At 41.3% G+C, this 21,497-nt stretch overlaps 1 protein-coding gene across 1 annotated transcript in view; it reads right to left on the bottom strand.

Annotated features, from left to right (window-relative positions):
- Window positions 1-125: 125 nt before the first annotated feature.
- TESK2 (testis associated actin remodelling kinase 2) overlaps window positions 126-21,497 on the bottom strand; it is an 80,404-nt gene continuing 59,032 nt past the window's right edge. Inside the window, exons 6-11 of the mRNA XM_054072985.1 lie at window positions 15,484-15,566; window positions 13,501-13,576; window positions 11,781-11,864; window positions 10,574-10,660; window positions 7,022-7,157; window positions 126-4,888 (exon numbers count right to left, since the gene is read on the bottom strand). Coding sequence (XP_053928960.1) covers window positions 3,876-4,888; window positions 7,022-7,157; window positions 10,574-10,660; window positions 11,781-11,864; window positions 13,501-13,576; window positions 15,484-15,566 — 1,479 coding nt within the window. The 3' untranslated portion in view covers window positions 126-3,875. The remainder of the gene's footprint in view (window positions 4,889-7,021; window positions 7,158-10,573; window positions 10,661-11,780; window positions 11,865-13,500; window positions 13,577-15,483; window positions 15,567-21,497) is intronic.

Below are 21,497 nucleotides of genomic sequence, written 5' to 3'. Positions count from 1 at the left end.
AATTCATCACTGAGTAATAGTGACTACAAACTCCAGCAAGGCATTAATGTCATCCATCGCTTCAGTTAGCATCTTGGCCAGCTTTTTTAACCCAGAGCTGCCCTCTTAATCACAAGACTCAGGCCTTGATTTTATTTTTATTTTGAAAGCAAGTTGGGAAAGTTTACAAAACCTGACCAAGAAAAAATTATGAAAATATTTAACTGGATTCATCTTTGGTTACTTCTTATTGCAGTTCCAATAAAACATACACCATTTCTATAGTTCAAAAAAAGTCAGAAGGTCAATCAACATAAAAACAAGACGTGCTTTCTTTACATATTCATAAATATCCACAATATTAGAAAAGTTGGTTTGCAAAGATTTTTTTTTTTCTGGCAGTGTTAACTTACTATTATACACAGGCTACGAACTTCTTCCTAAGCCTTTAATTACAAGTTGAGCTATTTACAGACTGAAAAATATTAAGACGTAAAACTCCTTCATAAATACGAAAATAGATCATCTCGCAAAGATCTTTATACTTAAATCAAATATCTGGCTGCCCCTCCTCCCAAAAAAGGTTATTTGTTTTGCATAGAAACGTAGTGACATGCAATATAAACAATAGCATTAAGTGCAAACAGGAATTATTCAAGTGTCTTTAGTTGTACTGGCAAAAAATACCAATGTTCTGTTACACATAATACATCAATGCCTCTCCAGCAAGTGCACGTCTGCTGCAGCCCCTGCTCTGTACTGCTGAGGGGCAGCAATTCACACACATTCTCCTGCATTTTATCAACCTGCAACCACAACAAAAATAGCTTATAACAGACGTCTGAATGAATTCAACAAAGAAGCATTTAAAGTGAATTAAAAACATCTTTGATCTCTTCAGAGAACGTAGCAACATGTAGAAAGTGTTTTAAAAGAGCATGAGCGGCTCCTGTAAGAAAGTCAAAAACTATGATAAACCCCAACCGCAATAAAACTCTGTCACATCACTATAAAACAAGGAGTTTGCTGACACCACATGTTGGTGTTCATCAGCAGCTGTCAGGAAATGGCCCCCAGCAGAAAAGCACCCTCAAGTAGGCAGAAAATCTAGGAGGAGGTGCAGCCTAGATGCAGCTTTATACAGCCAAAAAGATGAGATATAGTGAACACCAACTGCATCCAGACCCTTGGGAACACTGGGGTTTAGTTCTCCAAGGGCCTTTTACTCCACTTTCATACACGTGGCCTGAGCTGATATTCCTTGGTGCTTCTCTTTCTGACATCTCCACCTCAGTACAAAATGCTCCAAAGCTGATCGCTGTGCCCTCTGCACGTCAGTTGGCTGTGCTTAGAGTAGACATTGGAGAAAATAAACTTTTAGCCATGCTGCTTTGTAAGAGAGCTATTTGGGGCAGGGAAACATTTTAAGTGACAGTGGTGTAAGAAAACAGATGAGGTTACTGCAATGGGTGCCACAGACGTACCCCAGGCCTGAGCGCACAGGCTTTGCAGTCTGTCAGAGGGCAGCAGGCTTCACGATGAGGTGTCAGCACTGACAGAGTAACGCCAGCCACAGAGCAGCCAAAGGTGTGCGTGTGCTCCACGTTGAGGCACTCGTACGAAGCTGGACAGCTTCCTCACAGTCTGGTAATCCAGAAGTAAACTAGTCCTTAGTATTGCTTGTTTGGCTGAAGTCACACATAAATGCATCTTGTGACAACAGAAGCTGGTGCTGATGGTTTCTCTCCCAAAAAATTACAGTTGTGTAAAAAATCAAAGCAGGCACCAGGCAGTTAAGCAGCTGGCAATGGAATTCAGACTGTTTTCCGGTCCTAAAGGAAGTGACATGAGCACAGTGCCCGTCACACAAACTGCTCTGCGCTCTACAGACAGGATGTGCACAACAGATGACTACAGATAAGCACCTTGAAGAGGCAGAGGTGTGGGCCAAAAGGGGTGATGAGCATTTTCAAACTGCCAACAGCTGCCTAATCTGGCATGGGCTGTGCTAAGCAGCTCAGTGTTCTCAATTCATTCTTCGCAGCCACTGCAAAGGGATAACTGCTGTTCAGGTTAACTCGCATTTCACAAGATGAAGTCGTAATTATAACTCACAGAATAGTTTCCTACACCTTTGGAAAAAGAAGCATCTCAGCCAAGAAAGAACTAAGGCTTTCTCCTTCATCCTTCCTTTGACATAGGGAAAGTTAGGAATAGCTTTGCTTGCAGAGACGAGCTTACGTTGTCCATCCTTACAAGACAACAGGGACTAAAGTGTAACAGGCTCCCTGGGTGAAATTCTGGTCTCCACTGCGTCACCATCTGCTCAGCAGGCATGCAATGCATACCTCGGTTAAGAATGATAACATAGGTTAAAAAATAAATAAATAAAACTCCCATGTTGTGGGACAAAGACAGTGGAAAAGAGCAGGATGGGGCAAAAACGTCATCACAGAACAAGCTTTCCTGTACCTTGCATCCCAGAGGATCTCAGAGGATCTCTGATGCTGGTTCTGGCAAGCAGCATTAGAGCTCATGCCACTGCTTTTCACGTGTGCCTGCTGGTGGAGGGGCAAAAAAGAAAGAAAAAGATTATCCTATTCAGTGACAGGAGAAGCCAATGAAGACAACAGCTTCTTTCCATAGAAAGAGAAAAAAAGTTAGAGACAAGGTAATTTTCCTCAGTTTCACAATTCAAAGCCATTCTGTGAGTCTACTGCCTCCTCCAGGAGTGCTCGTGTGGCTGCAACACTGCTGGCAGCTTCCCCTGAGCAGGGGACACCTGTCTGTCCTCTATCACGCAGTCTGGTTTTAAATAAGGACCCATCATTACTGCAGTGACATTAATGAGATGGGATGTCGTACCAGAGAGGGATGTGAATGTGACCCTTCTAGCTTGGTGGTAATGGTCAACAGTGATCTAGAGATTGAATTTAATTAACTCTTTTGCAGAAAGAGATTATGGTGTCCATTCAGCTCCTCAGAGATAAGAGCCCACACCTCCAAAAACTCAGTATGACCAGTACTTTCACTGGCAGTTCCTCCAGGAGCCCAGGAATGACAATGCCTGGAATATGGCTCTCCTCTGGGCAAATCTTTCTCCCAAACTGGGTTAAGGTACACGAAGAGCCACAGGAGAGCAGTGCTTACCGCATCCAGCTTTCCTGCAATAACGTGTTATTACACATCATTACCAAAACCCAAGGGAAAAGGAAACACCAGGGAACAGCTTCTTCTTGTTAATCACGAAGTACTTGTCATGTGATTCAGCCTGCAGATTGCGACCAGTGTGAGGGGGTTTGGTTTTGCTGCTTTTGAAGCAAGAGTTTGTTTAATGCTGCAAGAGCATTCACAGCAGCTCCAGGACCAGAAAGCATTCCTATCTGCTTGACATAGCTCCAGAAGATCTCTGTGCCTGTTTCTAAAACAGAGGCTCTGACTCATGTGCATTGCTACAGACTCTTAATGCCAAATCTGCAGCGGTTTAGAGCAGCTGGTCAGTCGGAGGAAAAGGGAAAACCTAGGGGCTGTTCTTTCTATCCAACATGGAGCTTAAGGCCTTAAAATGCTCCATGCTGGAATCCAGGTCAAACTGCTTACCCGGTGCCTGCTCTGGCTGCTGCCTCTCAGAAGGACTGTGGGGTCCACATGGTCATTCTCTGTCTGGAGTAGTTCCCCCCTCCTAAAGCAAATCAGGAAAGGGAATAAGCACAGCTTAAAATGAAGTTAAAATACTCAGTCTCTCCAGGCGCTGTCTGGAGCTATCTGCTTGACAGCCAGGTTCTACCATCTGCTGAGTGTCTTTCGAATGTAAAGCCCAGCACTACAGAAAGATAGAGTTTAAGTGCCTGGGAACTACTGTTCCCTCAAGGACATACTCGGTTTGAGCTCTCTCTTTATATGTCACAAGCTGACTGTGTGCTGCCACTCTCTGATATAGTGGAGGAGATCTGAGATGATGGGGCAGGACTGTCCCCATCCTGCTCCCTGAAGGGCCATGCCTCTCTCTTCAGCTTGGTGGAAGGACTAACGCTGAACGGAGGCTTTGTCGACTCTAGTGAAGTATTTTTCAGTAGGTTGTCTTCTACCTCCATCTCTTCAGAAGGGAGACAACCCGCAAACACTTGCGAGGAGCCGCGTCCCTCAGAGTTCACCGAATTCTCAACTGGGACCTTTTTGTAAGATAGCAGCTCAGGCTGGGCCAGCACTAATGGTTGATTACACGCTGGATCTCCACATGTATTCTCAACAGGGCAGAACCCATTCTCTTCCTGGGCCATCAGCCCATCTGAACAGTCCATATCTTCCTCTTGTCCTGGTACAGGAAGAAATTCTGGCCTGTGAGGTTTGGCTTGAAAAGGGGGAATCTCTGACACACCATATTTACTGCTACTCAGGAGTTTCTGCCGGACCTCTGCACCTAGCTGGGCTGGGTCACACCTGCTGACAGTTGAAGACAGTCCCCCAAACAGGCCATACTCCTTGTGTGGCAGTTCAGGAGAGACTGGAAGTGATCTGCATCTTCTCCCAGGAAGAAGGGAAAATTCTTGCCAGTCTGTGCTATATGCCTGCCGGAACTGGGACTGGCTGGCTTTCAGGCCTCCACCTGCCTCTGGAGAATGCAAGTCAAACACAAGGGAGATCACAGACTTGCTTGGCATGTCAAAGAATTTGATCTTCCCCCCCTTGAGGTCCTCCCGGGCACTGAAGGGATTAACTTTCCGGCCTAATCCTTTGTTTGGCGTATAGTAGGGGTCCTGCACGTTTATCTTCCTGGAAGGCTTGCGGGAGAAGATATCCGACTGGCTGCGTGACAACCAGATATTCCGACGTGGACGGGGTGACTTGGGTGGGATCTTATCATCCAGAGAACTCAAACGTTTTACTCCTGGTCCTTTTTCAGTTGACCCTGGGTAGAAATAAAAACACTCTTAGCTCAAAGGAGCTATGCCTGCATGTCTGCTCACTCACAGAGTCTTCGTGACAACTGTAAAGAAAAAGCTGCAGTTCTCATGTTCAAAAGTCTCCTCCACAACCAGGTTTCCTTACAAGTTCCTGAGCAAACACAAGGACACCATTCCCTTCCCCTAAGTATATTATCAGTTTCAAGTGTGGAGACTTGGCAGCCCTGCCCACGCACTTTTTAAATGTAAGGCAGTCAAAACTACATTTACAATATTCTCTCCTCTTTACTCATGCCTCAGGCTAATTAAAAGTCATCTTAAAGGCTTGAGGAAATACAAATTCAGTTAATGTCATCTTACTTTCCTAGGCAATAAAACTGGACCACTCCTTTATCATTTTATGATCCCATTTGCCACCTACATTACAGGGAATGCTGATTTGGCCAGACAATATTGTCTTCAGAAGAAAAAAGGGAACTGTACAATAATTTGGTAGGAATTGAGAAGTCTGTCCCTCTTTTATCCAAACTCTGTATTTTTAGGGCCCCTTCTAGCCTCCCTGCTGCCAGTAAACTGACAGAGAAAGCACAGGTGGTCTGTTTGCATGTTACTACCACTACAACAGGTCGCATGTTACTACTTTTCTCATCTTAGTTTCCAGCAGAGGTTGCCCAAGATCTCTTGATGATACCAACCATAAAGGTGAGCAAGTACAAAACAATCACCAAAGGAACTAGGACTTTTTTTCATCCTGATGGAAAAAGTCTAAGATCAAAATCCCATTAATAATTCCTTCCCAGGCTTCACTCAGTACATTATCCAATATAGAAACCAGGGATATAATGATAGTTTGAGTCTAATGGAGGTAAAAAGTTGTACACATTTGTGTGTATTTGCACACATGCGTGCACACACATACAAATATAAATAAAAGCTGTATCACTAGAGCAGGATAGGAAAACTGCTATTTTAGGAAAAGATGCTAATTCCTTGAGTGTTTGGAACATGCATCTGCCACTCAAAGTGCAACTCAAGGTGCCTCCAAAGGGCTGTGGCAGAGTAGTAACAAATGGATATAAAGAAGCGATATATCCCTTTGATTACCATTTCCAGAATAAGCACAGATGGATTTCCACTTTTCCCTTTAAATACTGCCACAATTTAGACTGTAGTCACTCCACCTAGGAAAGACTACGCACGTCAGAGAACGGCACATACCTCTTCTCCAGTAAGCTGCAAATCTGGTGTGTACTCCCCAAAGGGAAGATGTCAGGGAAGGGAGGGGTGGGAGGAAACCAACAACCAGAAAAACACCAAACAAACAAAAGATGTTCATTTTTAACTCACATCTCTTTTAGATGCTTTCCAGGTATGGGAGAACTACCACATGCATGCACTCCATGTGGTCTGCAATACAGAACTTATTTCAATCTATAACCATATTAGAAATAAATATATCTGTATATATATTGTGTATTTCTACATACACAATATGAGAAGCTATTTTTATTGTACTGTAAGTTTCCAATGCCAGAAGTCTAATAACATAAAAGATACTTAAGTTAGAGTATGTGCTGGCCTACAAGAACTGCTTGCAGTTTGCTCCCCACACCAGGTGGCACTAGATGCCTTTAGAGAAAGCCCTTCAAGGCTAGCATTCCCAAGCAGGTCTGGGATTTATCTTTTCCCCAGTCTTGCAAAGTACAATACTTTTGGATCTTCTCCACTCTTCCTTTTGAAGGAATTTAAGAGGCTTCTAAGTGATACATGTCACCTATGCCAAAGGAATTATCTACGTACATGAAATCTGGCAGGGACAAAGTAAAAGTTGATGGATTTTCATATACTATTAGCAACTTACAAAACCATTCTGAAATGAACTCTAAATTTCCCCTCAAGACCTTGTAGGCAGAATCTTTTGAGGCACTTTAAGAAACAGTTAGCTGTTCCTTCCCAAAGGATACTCTGCAGCGCAAAACATACAGCATTCTTCCAGAATAATTTTCAGGCTTTCAGTAAAATTGTTCATAAACTGCAAATATTACCATATACTGCTGAAATCTCAGCCTTCAAAATATGAAGCACTGCACCCGCCTGCTGTTAGCCTCCAACAATGCTTGGGCAATACAGACACTTACCTTTGGGTTTTCTTTCACTGTTGTCAATGTTCAAAAACTTTCTCTCTCTCTCCGAGTCCTCATTTCTCAAGCGGTTTAAAATCCCCTCCAGTGTTTTGACAATATCAGCAAATGAAGGGCGCAACTTTGGATCCATCTGTGAAAGCATACAAATCAAATAGGTTCACGTGGCTTTGTCCATGCTATTCTACTCACACGGGACAGAGGGACAACCTGAAGGAACTGAGGAAATTCAAGATCATCCTAAGTGTGTTGTCACTGCAAATAACCTAATTAAAGCAGGGGAAAAATAGTATCCAGTCCCACTGTGTGATAATTAAATGAGAGGTATAATAGACAAGTTGTAATTATTCTGTAATGAGGACATATTTTAAATGGAACACATAGGAAGCTGTTAGATTCAGGGCTTAAGAGAGGGTTTCGTTTGTTTGTTTTTTTAAACAGCTTTTGTAGTTCAAGGATTTCTTTCTGGACTTCAGTTATCAGTCAGGAATTATAAATCAATGTTATTTCAAAATGTGCCTGAAGCAATAAGGATTGAATAGAGCAACTCAGCTATGTCATTCTTAAAAAGCTTGCGATTCTTCCATCATCTCTACATGGCTTTAATTAAAAACCACCTAAATGGCACTGCTAATTTTAAAGTTTAAAATGTGATATCTTTCAATTTGTTAATTACCCTTACTACTCCGTCTACTGGTCTGTCTTGTGAGGAAGCAGGATTGGTTATATCATCTGACAAAGGAATACAATAGAAAAAAGTCCAACTTTACACAAGTGAAATATCCTCCCCAGTCATCAGCATGTATGCAGTTTACGTTTATCAGTATGTATTTATTTGTTAGAAATGGACCTCTAAAAGTCCAACACTAAAAAAATGTACTCGAGGACAAGCAGCTTAAATTAAGCAGAATCCCTCAGAAGGGTTTTCATCCTTTTTTATGCTGACCCTGTATATGTATTACAGGTTTAACTACTGTAGGTAGTAATGTGTAATTCAGAAGCTGAAAGTTAACTTCATTACACTACTAAAAAAGAGTCCGCTTGACCCGAATCGTGTTTCCAGGTCTGTAAAGGCTTTTTCAGAGCAGGCAAGCCCAGACAAATCTCACCTCTAGTACAAAGGGAACAGTGCTGCTTTGTAAACAAAAACCCCAAAGACCTCCCTGAAACTGCCTTGCCAGTCCTACAAGATGGATCTTTCTGGAGAGAACTGGTATGATCAGCAATGCTGGAACACCTTTAGCAACACAGGGTAAAGGGCTAAAAATTCACATGTACAGTAATAAAAAAATCAACCAACCAAATCACACTTGAAGAGGTTAAGAGCAGCAAGAAAGTTGTGCTAAATCAGCAGGCAGAGGAGAATGTCTTTTTCTGCTTTCCCTATTTCACTCTAAGAGTAGGGCAGGGGCAACTCCAAAGCAAGCACTCTGTACTCCAACAAACCTACTAATTTGGGAAGCTTAGACAGTTTTTGCAAACTACAGGCAGTAAGAAGAGCATTCTGGCTATTTTAATTTGTGCTAGGCAGGATCCAGAACACGAGCAGTAATAGAAAAGTGACTCAGAGAACATCTGCCTCTTCCACCTCCGAGTAGTCCAGATTCTGCTCAAATGGAAGAGATGGTTCTTGTTAGCTTTTTGCCTGATCATACATGATTATGTTTATAAGCATTTGTTGGGGAGCTGCAAGTTTGAGATTTCCTTGCACGTACTTATTTAACAAAAAAGCCACTTAAATAACAGCAAATTAAAACACATTTTAATCCATTATTCAAATACGTCAATTTTTACTGGTTTTCTTAGGTTGTCCTAAAACATGTTTCCTGGCTGTAGAAAACCCCAAAGCTTTGCACATTAGCTCAGCTGAGCTGAGCTACACAGTTTACACTGTTTGTTGACCTATTAAATAATAAAAAGCTATATAAATGTCCATGTCCAAGAACAAGTTATCACCCAGATAACCTAGTATCGAAGCACAGCATGCTTAGAAAGATGTAAGAAACCTTTATCTAGTCACCACCTTTTCTAAAAAGTAAGGAGAAGAGAAGGGACGCTTAGTAAACAGAAAGCACCATTTGACAATAAAAATCCTTTTTCTCTGAGCACACAGAATCCTTCCATGAGAATATAAGATCGGTCACTTCCCCTTTCTTCATGAGCACAGTTTTACTCAGAATTTCACCTGTGCTGAAAAATTGCTTTAAATCACACACCACACGTTTGGATCCAGTACGGTTTCTGGAGTCTACAGGTGAGCTGAGCTTTCCAAAGTCAAATCCTACCTCTAACCAAACCCTTTCGTGTTTACATAGTCAAAGCACGTCATACACATGGGTCAGATGTACCACCGTCTTTTGTGAAGCAAGCTCCACTGTACTAAGGTGGAATCAGAGGAATGAAGTAACTTGTCCAGAGTAAGTTCCACAAATGTTTTCAGAATTAATTTACACTATCTCATGTCAGCAGTCGCTCCCACCTACTCACATCCTCACTTTTACACTGCTCTCCCTTTAAGCGAGCATGTGCTTTTGTACTAATACAAAGTAAAGAGAAAGCTTGGGGCAAAAATAAGGATCAAGGGCATGGAGAGACAAGACTGTTTCTTTCAGCAGAAGTGTTGACATGAAAATAAAGCCTGAAAAAATCATTAACAGCCAGGAATAAAATGCCTGTTCTGACACTTTTCTTACAAGCACTGACTTGGACACAGTGTTGGTATCAGCTCCAGCACAGCCAGTTTGTGGGGTCCCAGGCAACGTTTTGTGCAATAAAATTTTCACAACTTGCCTTAAATTGTGCAAACTGGACATTCCCAACTTCAGCCGAATCTGGTGGAAGCTCAGGTTCTCTTACTTCATAGAAACCACTTTATTACACAAAGGTGCTAGCAACCTCATATGGGATAAACCACAAAAGAAAACTACTTCCTTGGAATTTCCACACTGAGGAGCCATGAAGGTACCCAGCATTATAATAATTTTACTTGAGTAACTGGCAGAAAATTTTCTCCATACTGGTCACTGTCTATAGCCTCACTCATATTGAAACATTTCGGTCCAAGTTCGTTTTTCTGGAACACAAGCCAAAGATTTAGATGTTTATCCCACTTTCCAGAAGGCAGCACACAGTTTAGAGTAGTTAGTGCCTGCTCTTAATTTGTTTGGCCTCTCGGTTTGTGAGAACAACTCAGAATTCTTTTTTCACAGCTCAGTAGGTCTGTACACAATAACAGCTGGATTTTGTCAGCCCAAGGGCCAGCCAGTGCCAATAGCACACAACTGGTTATGATCAGCCCGAGCAGCCTGCAAGAAGCTGTTCGCTGTCCCAGACCTGTACATCCAGAATTGCAAAAATACAAGATACCTTTTTTCAAGGGGAAGGAAAGAGTTATAAAAACTGCAAGGGACTTTCTGGGTTATCAGAATTACACTGCTTTTACAGGTAGGCTGTTCAAGTCTCTTCTGTTAATGTTTTCAGCTCTATCTCTAATGGCCAGAGGGATTTAGGGAACTCTTTACGCCTCTCTCCTTCAAGTGAGTTACTCACGTTACAGCAGTTGAAGGCAAGCTGGAGGAAGTCGGGGGGACAGTCTCCCACCATGTGCTGGAAGGCATCATAATCTAATCCGAAATTCTGAACAAACAAAAACACAGCATAGAGATATAAATATTTGCCCCAAAGCATCTTCTTTTCAGTGTCCTTACATGGAATTACCATGAATAACCACAAACACCACCTCTCAGAAGGCACATAGAGAGAATTTTGAGAAAACTCCATGTATGCCCTGCACTCTAGCATTCCCAAAGGGCATTGCTTGATACAAGATACCTGTAAGAGAATGAGCTGACTTCAAAGCACATCCTCTTCCTGGACTAAATTGCAATCCATTGTACTTGAAATGTTACCCGTGTGGATCTGGAAGCAATATACTATACTATGATGTTTCACCACGGCAACTTTCACAGTGGTGAACAGACTGCTATAAAACCAGAGCCTTCGCTATCATGAAAATTTACCAATTAAAATGTTTATTTTCTCAGTGGATGGTAGACTGGTAATACAAATCATCCAGTTCCTTAAATGCTCTTCTATAAAATCTGAAGGGTAGAGAAACAAAACGATCTCTTATTTACTGCAATTCAAGACCTAAGCAATTTTGCATTATCAGAACGAGAGGGGAATAGACAATTTGGAAGATACCCTCCCCACACAGGGCCAAAAGTTGCCCTGCGGATGGGACTCAACTAAAAGACAGCTGGAGAAAATAGGAAGTATCTCATTTGACTGGTCAATTCTAGCTCAGATCGACAGCGCTTAGCGTAGTCCACGCAAAAATAAGCTCGAGCTTATTTTAGCTTCTGCTAACACAGGTCCTGTTCCTTTCACAAGGAGGGTCTGCTTAGCAGATTCAGTGCACCATAAGCGCTCTGTTCTGAATCTGGTAAGACATCTACAAGTCTACAAGAACTACCACTCTACAAAAGGCAGGTCACTGCAACACTCTCAATGTTCTGCTGGTTAGGGACAGAAAGGATTTCCAATGAGGACTGCAGCTGGACAAAATCTGTGTGAAAACAGCTTCGATGTAGTTTCCTACAATAACAGCACAGAAGAACAAAAGCCTTTTACAGGCTATTTTTAATGTAACACCTATTCACCGTATCTTTGGCAGCAGTGCCAGAACTCCTAAAGGCCAGCCATTATCACGGCATACTTACCACCTCTCACCAATGTTATAAGCATAACCACTTACCTCTGTGCGAGGGAGATAGTCTGGATCTGCCTGTATTCTTGCTATAATCTCACACAGAATTATACCATAGGAGAACACATCTGCCTGAGAGAGGAAAAAAAATAAAGAGCCACATGGTTCGGCTATGAATACTCAGAATTCTTATCTACCACCCAGTTTCTCCTCACCCCAAATGGCTATCATGAAACAACCAGAAGAACACCACAGCCTTACAACACTAAGCAACTGCATTATAGCTAACATTTTCCATCTGAAGAAACTCACGCTCACAGTAAAGCATTCTTGTTGCACAAACAGCAATGATAACTTTAAAACTCTTTCAAGAAAAGAAGAAAAATTCCACAAAACCCACTCATAATTCAGCAGTGTGAAGAAAAAAAAAATCCTTCCTTGTATAAAGAATAGTGAGGTTGCATTTGATGTCTTACAGATGGGAGTAATTACAAACACAGCCAAACCCCTGACATGCCCATATATCACTTTCGTTAGAAAGATGGGTTTAGAATATGCAGCTTATCCAGAACATTATTGCTGTTTTTAGGAAAAATTAAAATTTTCTTTTCTCACAGTTCAGTACGTCGTGAGAAAAGCGTCTTTTGCAAAGCCTGAGATCTCTAGTAACAACGTAAGCAATCTCCATTGAAATTTCCATGAGGCTTAGTACCTGCTTCACCTGGCTTCCCCCAGAGCTGCACAGTTCCTCACAATTCCACCCACCTGAATTTATCATGTAATAAAATTTAGAAAAACACAGAATACAAGTCTACAGAGCAGAAGCCAACATCCCTTATCCCTCAGACATCAATCAGACTTATTTGTCACGTTTCCTGCTGATGAGATATGAGACCTGCTTCCTCTTTAGTCTTCCATGCCCTGTGTTTAGTGAAGAATGTGGCACCACAGATTTGGGTACTTTATTATTAATTTAGGTCAATTGGAACTCTTAACAAAGCTTTGATATGGTAATTATTACATTCATTACTGCAGTAGTTACCCATTTCCTGAAAGTTAAAAGTACCCCCAATCAGACAGCCTATTGCCTACCAGCTATGAAGAGGTTGGGATGTGAGCTCTGTCATAGAAAGCTACATTTGCACAGCTGAAGCAGACTAAGTTACCAATGGGAAAGAAAAACTCGTGTAAAGAAGAGCTTGATTGAAAATACTGGTATTAAAATCTAGTGTGATCTGATCCTTCTCTGAATGAAACATTTCCCAATGCCAGAAACAGGAAAACTTAGAAATACCTTTGAAAAACTTCTTTATCCACATTACCTTATCTTGAGAAGTGGTGGTTTTCTTTTTTAATTTAAATATTTGTGCAAGTTTACATACAGATCTTTTACTTTTACCCAGATTTCACTAATGTATGGTTATGGAAGCAACTTCACTACATTTCTCACAAGACTTGGTTAAGTTCTGTCAGGTTAAAAAGCAATTATATTTGTGCATGTGGGCTGTTTCTGGAAGTAGCATAACATTGAATCATGCTGAAGGTAATTCAATTTTCACAGTAGAATCCACACCATTCATTAAAAATATAAGGTTTTCAACTCTCTTTCTTCCTTAGTCTGAATGACCTACTGAGCGCAGAAATGTCACAAATGTAAATAATTTTAAAATTATTGAAATTCTCAAGCTTGTACACAGCTATTGCAGAGAGACATCTGACAGCTGAAGTCCATCTACCTACCACCTACCTACCTAGCTCATGTACCTACCTTTTCATTGTAAGGTTCATCTCTGAGCACTTCTGGTGCCATCCAGAAGGGCGAACCCACCACTGGTAGCTTCTCACTATACAGATATGGGATAGATAGCAGGAAAAGGGGAGGGGTGTGGGCAGAGAGAGAGAGAGAGAACAACCATTAATTAAGTACTCCAATTCAGGTGTTCCTGCTGAATTGCTGTAGCTCCAAGTATCTGCAGAAACTTTCACCACAGGCAAGTCAATATTTGGGTTCCACAACATACTGTGTTTTACACTGGTTTCCTACTGGAGTTGTGGGAACATTCAATAGCAGAAGGTGAAAGAAAAAGAACACTTCAATCAATTACTCATATTATATTTCTGCTTTCCAAGTGCCTGTCCACTTAAAAATAATACATTATTTTATTTGAAGGCATTTGCTAGTTTTGATTTCCAAACTCTTGGCAAGAGTGCACTCCATCTAAATATAAAAAGGTTTGTGGATATCAGGTCTGGGCAGGATGTCAAGTTCTCCCTTCACACAGCGAAATGGGCAGGTGCCCATCCCTATCTGTACACCGAGAAGAAGCTCTGAAAGTATGATTGACACAGTTGAATCCTTTAAAACTGGAAAACTACAAGTAGTCAGAGTAGAGTCGATTTGAAAAATTTGCAGTGTTTCCAAGAGGCTGAATACTGGGGACTTAAAGGTCTCAGCTTGCCACCAGCTAGCCCTGCAGGGATACCTATCAAAAACAGGCCTCTGAAGGCCTCAAACAGCACGGCCTGCTAGCCAGCCAACTGGAAACCACCACCCTGCATCTGAAAATGAAGGTAAGACTACATCAGGCCAAAATGGCACCTAATGCAAGAATTGTATTACCTTGTTTGTTTTAGTAGCAAGCTACCTTAACTTGACCTATCATTATACTCTCAGTTTTCAGGGCATCTCAATACTATTGAGATGATATTAAGGATCCCTGAAGGTACCTGTGGTGCCTTCCCAATTCTGTGATGAGTCTATATGAATACAGCTGAAGCTTTCAGCACCTTCAGGGGTAGAGGTTCCACAGAATCGTACGAGATACATGCTGGCTGTACTTATCCATGGTTTGGAAATTAAAATGTTCATCTTGTTAAGCTTTCAGATCAACATTTCATCAAAACCTTTCAATCTCCCAAGGTAGGGTTTAAGGATATACACATTTGAAAGAACTGCATAGCTGAGATCAACTTTTATTGTTTTCTTTGCAGTCAGAAGAGCTGGAAGAACACACAGGAGAAAAATCTGACAGCCCATTTCACTGTCAGAATACTCCAAAATACACAACTCAATATACAGAGAGAACAATGAAATCCTTGTCCTCAATCTCCCTAATGGGAAGGATGACAAAAGGACTGTTTCCAATTGTGACAATAGCTTGTGACAGTCACCTGTGCATTCCTCAAATGAGTTAAGATTGCAATTCCACCCTAAGGAGCGCAAAATGGTGAGCTACTGTTAGACAGTGATTTTAATATCTCTTTGTTATAAACCTGGATCTTAACAACTAACCCCGAGATTAAACAGAGTAATACTGAAATGCTACTGAATGTTGTTTATGAAAATGGAAAAAGACTACATTTTTTTATAAAATCATTCCAACCCAGAATCCTGGACAGTATTTTTGTTTGCTTTGTTGCTTGCTTGTTTGGTTTTGTGAGGGTTGTATTTTGCTTTTAAACCAAAATTCCCAAGGACCTGCTTAGAAGATCTACTGAAAAGCTTGAGTAAATCCTCTACTCACTGGAGCGTTTTTGAAAAGTAAATGTCACCAATAAATCTATACAAATGGACAGTAATTAAGGCTGGAACACTTTAGTAAACCAGCATGCAGCTCTACACTGATGACCGAGGATATTTTTTGTAGATTTTTTACCAGAATGCAATAATGGCCTTGGGGATCCCACCCATTAAAGCTTCCGCCCTGCAATCGCACTACAGCTCTTGCTGTATTTTGATTCATTCACGTACCACTGATCAGGAATTTTCTCTGCTAAACCGAAGTCTCCCACTATTGCCGAGTACCCGTTCTCATCATGTTTAATTAAGCAGTTCTGGAAAAAAAACAGAAGAGTTATTGTCTGGGCATGAAACCCATTTACCATTTGTTTGATTTATTTTTAATGTAGAACAAGACTAAAAGATACTGTTTGGAAGACACTCATCTATGAGAAGCTTTTGGCTAAAAGCAATCACTCTTTCCCCTTACCCTCCCCCATGCACAATCACATGTCTGTCAAACTTAAGATGCTGCGAACAGCCTTACACTTAGTTAATAATCCACTTAAAAACTTGCTGAGGAAGCAGGCAGTCACAGGCAGCACAGACTCAGCTAGGTTCAGCAAGAATTAAGATCATTTGGTTCCCTTACTGCTCAAGTACGCAATACACGCTGTTCGCTATGACACCTTCAATCTTCTCCTTACAATTTGCCTGCACCTGACCAGAATACAAGATCGGAGCAGGCTCTAATTGCCTTTGTACATTTTGGTACAGTATCTATTGAAAAGGAACTCACTGCTTTGCGGTAGATTTTTACCAGAATATACAAAATGTGACAAAGTTATACATGCTTTTAAAGTCTCAAATGAAATGGTTTATTCTACAGCACATCATAAAGTATAAGGGAAAAGTCTAATAGGGAAAAGCCATCAATCTTTTCAGATGTGCCCTCCAGTGTCGGGAGGGAGGGCAGTTTAAGGACACGCATAATTCTGGTTTGACCACATCGCGTCACAGTCAGGGCATTATTGATTCATTTTTGTTATTTATTTACAACTCTGAGAAATGTGTTTTGACCATTCCAGTACCGCATCTTTTCCTGTCTCACAGAATGAATAAATAGCCAGCTTCCCTAAGCTTTTTCCACAATAGGTGGAGCAAGACAGAGAACTCATTCCCTTGCCACATGCCTTGCTCTGTATCCTTCTGCAGGCAGTACAATAGCAGTGACAGGCAGTAAAACCACTGCCGACTCCTACCGAGTGGTACCCTGCATTAATTAGCTAAACAGCAGGAAACATTTTCCAGCTTTATTGTCCTCGGATGCACAAAAGCCCCTTGCTGACCCCAAAGCATTAGCTTGTCTGTATAGTGTGACTACCAAGAAAAGCGAGTCCCTTGTCTAAAAGATCAAGTTCAGGTCATCAGTGTTTACATTATTCAGAGATGACTGTGGCTCAGGCCGTGAAGGGAGTTTTCATCCTGCCAGTTAAAAGGTTGAGCAAGCCACTCCTGCGGTCCTGTAAAGAAAACGTATGCCAGCCTCTTGAAACACACGCCGGGCTCCTGAAATGATGTGTTTGGCGTGACCCAAGTATAATAAGTACAGTTGGCTTTGGGATTCATAAACATGTACCAAGTTAAATCAACTACGCCTGCCCAAAGAGCAGCAAAGCTTCTCAGTTACGGGCTTTGTCATCTTTTATCAAAGAGCACATTCATTCAGCTTCCCTCTGTTCAAACATTTGGTCGCTGTAAGTGGACTTAAAACTGAGAAGGATAAAACTTTTCTGAAAAATCTTACTCAAATGATTCAGACAAGAGGAATTTCATTGTGTACCACACAGAAACAAGTCTACAAGGCCACAGATTTTGCAGCATACAGGAATGCTGATACTAGTTTATACGGCAAAATACCAGGTTATTTTCTGCCACAGATTTCTTAGCAAGTAAAGATGATTCATAATTTGACATTGAAAAAAACCCACCTCTGATTCATAAAAGGACTAGTTTTAAGATCTGTTTTCTTTTTACATTACCTTTGACTATTAACATTCTGTTCCCTCTGAGTAGCAAGACTGTAGTAGTTCCTTTTACCTCCTGGGTTTTATGGATTAGGGTTATTCTCAAATAAAAAATTCCAAAATTTCAGAGGAGCATTTAAATCCCGACTAAGAATTATTTTCACCATAACTAAAAATCTGTAGAAACATTTCTCCAATGCTTAAGATCTGCAATAATTTACAGGACTACTTTGATAACAAAAGGAGGCTTAAATGCAACATCATCCTGACAACAATTTTTCCTTCAGCTTCTTACCGGTACACAATCACATCCTGTTAGACAGCGATACATCACCAACCTAAGATCTGAGTGCCTACCAAGCCTCCGGCAGCCTCAACTCAGGTACAGCACCAGTAGATTATTCCTAGATAAATCATGAATTAAGCCAACAGCACATCCAATCTATCTGCCAAGTAACACTACCTGACAGCTCAAAGCTCCTTCCCAGATAAGGAGCTGCCTGCAACAAAGCTGGGCTCCCTTCCAGTGCAGGCCTTTGAAATCGGAGTGGCCCCCCACCCCACAGTGGGGGCCAGAGGTCCTGCAGGAGATGCCAGTTCTCCATAACAAGGCAGTGTGGAAAGCCTAGGGCTACCTTTCTGCTATAAAGTACATCAATTATTTGGCTGTGGAGGGCAGCACAATGTTAAATGACAAAGAAAGAAGCTAAACTATTTCTCTCCCATTAGTGGAAGCTTTTCTTTTGTCTGCACATGCAGAAGCGCAGACTGTGACTTTAAATCCATTAGGATAACTATTCCAGTAGAAGAGTGACTTTTTTATTCACACTTAAATCAGTCAAGGGCAGGTGGCTTGCACTAGACAAGAAAATGCCAGCGTCACCACAAATGCTCACTGTAGTGAAACTGGAGTGATTTAATTCAATTGGTGCAAATTTTTATGTAGCTAAGCAGCCAGTTTCCTGAAACCCAGAAAGGATGGAAGCCTGTTCCTACTGGAATCAGCAGTAAAACCCTTCTACAGGTACTAGTGTGGTCTGATGTTAATTATCAAGCCTGTACTGCTCATTGAGGACAAATTTTTGAGGATGGCAATGCTTCATTCCGTGCTGAGATCCTCCAAGTGCTCAAGGCCAGACCTCAGCACCACCATATTCCTCCTCCACCTCTACCACCCTAGTAATGCCGTTACACAACAGCAAACCAAATCCCAGCACAGATAGTTTAAATTAGCAGATTTAAGATGCAATTCAAAAAAGGTGATTTAATGCAGCCCACAGTAACTGGTACCTCACACACACTCAATGAAAGACATTTCAAAGCATTCACGTTCTACTGCCATGATAAATCAGGATCAAAAAAGGGACAAAGCTTCATTAGAGATTAGAACATTGAAAAGAATTTTTAAGCTGTAGCTAGAGATGGTGTCTTCATAGGAAGAGAACAACAGAGCATACTCCACTGTTCCTACTGACAAAGTGATACTTCTCAGTTGCTACAAAAAAGAACATATGTACACCAATTTGGCATGAAGAAGTTTCATTAATGGGTTCTGGCACAGAGATACAAGAGTTTGAACCTCTCCCTAGCGCAAAGAGCCTCTCAAGGACTGCCTACGAGATGAAATGCCAAGCAGCTTTACAACACTGGCATTAAAAAAAACACTTTTGACTTACTATTGCACTATTTGTATAAGCTGTAAGGCAGTAAAACACGACAACCTTCCCAAGCTTTCTGTTTGTACCTCCACAGACAAGGAGGTTCTTTCCTTTGGCAGCTCACACCATCAAAGAGGGCAGTATTTGTCTTCAGTTGGGTTTACAAGGTTTCTTCCCCAAAATGGGGACCCCACCAGTGCTTCCTGAGGCAGTTTCTTAATAGAAGCAAGGAGCTCTGTACATGAGCCCTAAAGAGTTAACAGAGCTGTTTATGCTGAGACAGATGTGAAAGAACATAAAGCCCCCTTTGTGTGTTACAGGAGCTTAACATCTGCTTTGTGCAGCCTAATCCTACTAAGGCAAATGCAATATTCTACTCTCCCTTTCATATAAACAAAACCAAAAATAGACTCAAAAGTTTCAGAGTTAAAAATAAGTTGCTTAAATGAAGAAACCCCATTGTTTTATTTTACGATATGACATACAAGCTAAATTCCTCAGAGATTTTCTTGCACTCCAGAAAATACAGGAATGTTACTGCAATATCATCTGTAACCTTCTGATGAGTTACTGAATTAAAATATTTAAAGGCCAACTGAGATGTATCAGCTGTTTTTAAAGTTCTATCTCTAAGGAAAAACACAACAGAAAATTAAATGTACAGCAGGAAGTTTACACTACTAGATACGCATTTGAAACTAGAACCATTCTGTGTAAAGGACAGGTTCCATTTGGGTCCCAAAGCACCAGTAAAAGTTTAGTGCTGCAACTACTATCAGAAATAATCATCTGTAACAGCCAATTTTTCCAGTGCAAGCCCTCCCCTGCAACGCAAAATCTCCAAGTGAGAGCTTACTCTAGCACAAAGGGGACGTTACAACTGCAGCAGCGAGTACTAGACTCATCAGACAAGGATTCTGTTCACTGCTGGGGTTTTATTTTGCGTTGAACAAGCAAACAGCATACAAGGTAGGAAGTCAGGGTATGCCACTTCCAAGCCCAAAGGCAGTGAATTTATGTTACATCAGATAACCCACAGTAATTGCTTACATGCATGATTCTGTCCTGCAGTAACTGAGACTGCTCCTCTCAGTGAAAGGGTGAGCCATTACACATTTACTGTGAAGTGAAAGCATATGTTCGTAGGAATACACACACATATATATGTGTCTGTGCGTGTATAGACATAAGCCAAGATATTACAATTTTTTAATCATTTTTATCATCAATGGAGCTGACAACGTTCCCTAAATTGCTCAAAACCTACTACTGATTATGAGACATTGCTTTCAATGGTATATAACTCTGCAAAACTAGAAGTCATGTGTTTTGGGGTGTGCCTGTTTGTGTTTAACCAAGAGCTTTGGTAGTGGGTTTTTTAGGGAGGTGGGCGTTAAGCTAAGACAGCTCAGCTGCTTGGCAAAAAAAACAGAAAATGCATGCTGCAAGCAAATTTTGAAAGAATGAAAATAAAAAAATACTAGCCTATGGGATCACATCCAGATTTGGCACGTATTCAACTTGAAACCTGACAAAACCTTTTGCCACCCCTGCAAGTAGACTGAGACAGAACATGGGCTATGAGGGAATCTGAAAGAGTGAACAGTGTGACAAGACAGAGCTGAGTCCCAGCCTGAGGCTGACAGCGACCAAGACCAGGGTCATGAGCAAAATTCTTGAGACAGGAGCAGGGAAACAGAGCTGACTTGGAGCAGCAGAACAGGGTTAGAGCTAGAAATAGTTAAACAAAGATCAGAATGCAAAAGGATAGCTTGGATAAAGAATCACGCAGAAGCAATAGGAAGACAGTAATCGCTGTCAGCCAGACAAGAAGATTGAACAGTAAGGTTGAAGGGCAGGAACTGTAAGCTAAAAGAAGAGGACCTAAAAGAAGGTCTTTGAACAGGGAGGTAAAGCCTGACTGGCAGCTGGCATTACATGCTAGCAGAAAGGACTGGATCAACACAGAGGAGGTATGATTAGTCTTGCAAAAATGCACAGACTCCTAGATGTTCACTTCTCACTGCCAAGGGGTCCCTCTTGTTCCTCTATTCCTGCTCCATAGCAAAAACAGGTAATGTGTATCAGAAATACTAAGTAGCAATAGTAATTAATACTAATTAAAAATATTTTGCCCATTATTTACCATATTAATTAAAGCAGCAGACACCTCTGCCATGACTCTCAAGCTCCCAACCCTGCTAATGAAGGGCATAATGCCATTTTTTCCCAGCTTTTCCAAATTGGTAGGGAGTTGCACACAACATACGCTACACCAAAAAACTAATATTGCCCAAAAGATGGGATGTAAAGCTTCCTGTAAGAATGTTCATTCTTCCCCTTATGAAGACACATTAAGATGAAGTCTTTAATTATGTCATCACACAGTTTTCCACACGGCACCTGTGTCTTTTGGTGCATGCAATGGATTCACACTGACAGTGAACCGGGGCTGTACATAAAACTCTTGGATCACTATTTTCAGAACCCTTGCCACTCTTGTCACAGAAACAGTTGGGTGAAAGAACAGTTGGGAAGAGATGAAAAAGAAAGGCTGGGCTGGAAATTAAGGTCTTCTCTC

Source organism: Cuculus canorus, chromosome 8 (genome assembly GCF_017976375.1).
Source record: "Cuculus canorus isolate bCucCan1 chromosome 8, bCucCan1.pri, whole genome shotgun sequence".
Classification (NCBI taxonomy): Eukaryota; Metazoa; Chordata; class Aves; order Cuculiformes; family Cuculidae; genus Cuculus; species Cuculus canorus.
This window is presented reverse-complemented; position numbering and strand designations above follow the sequence as displayed.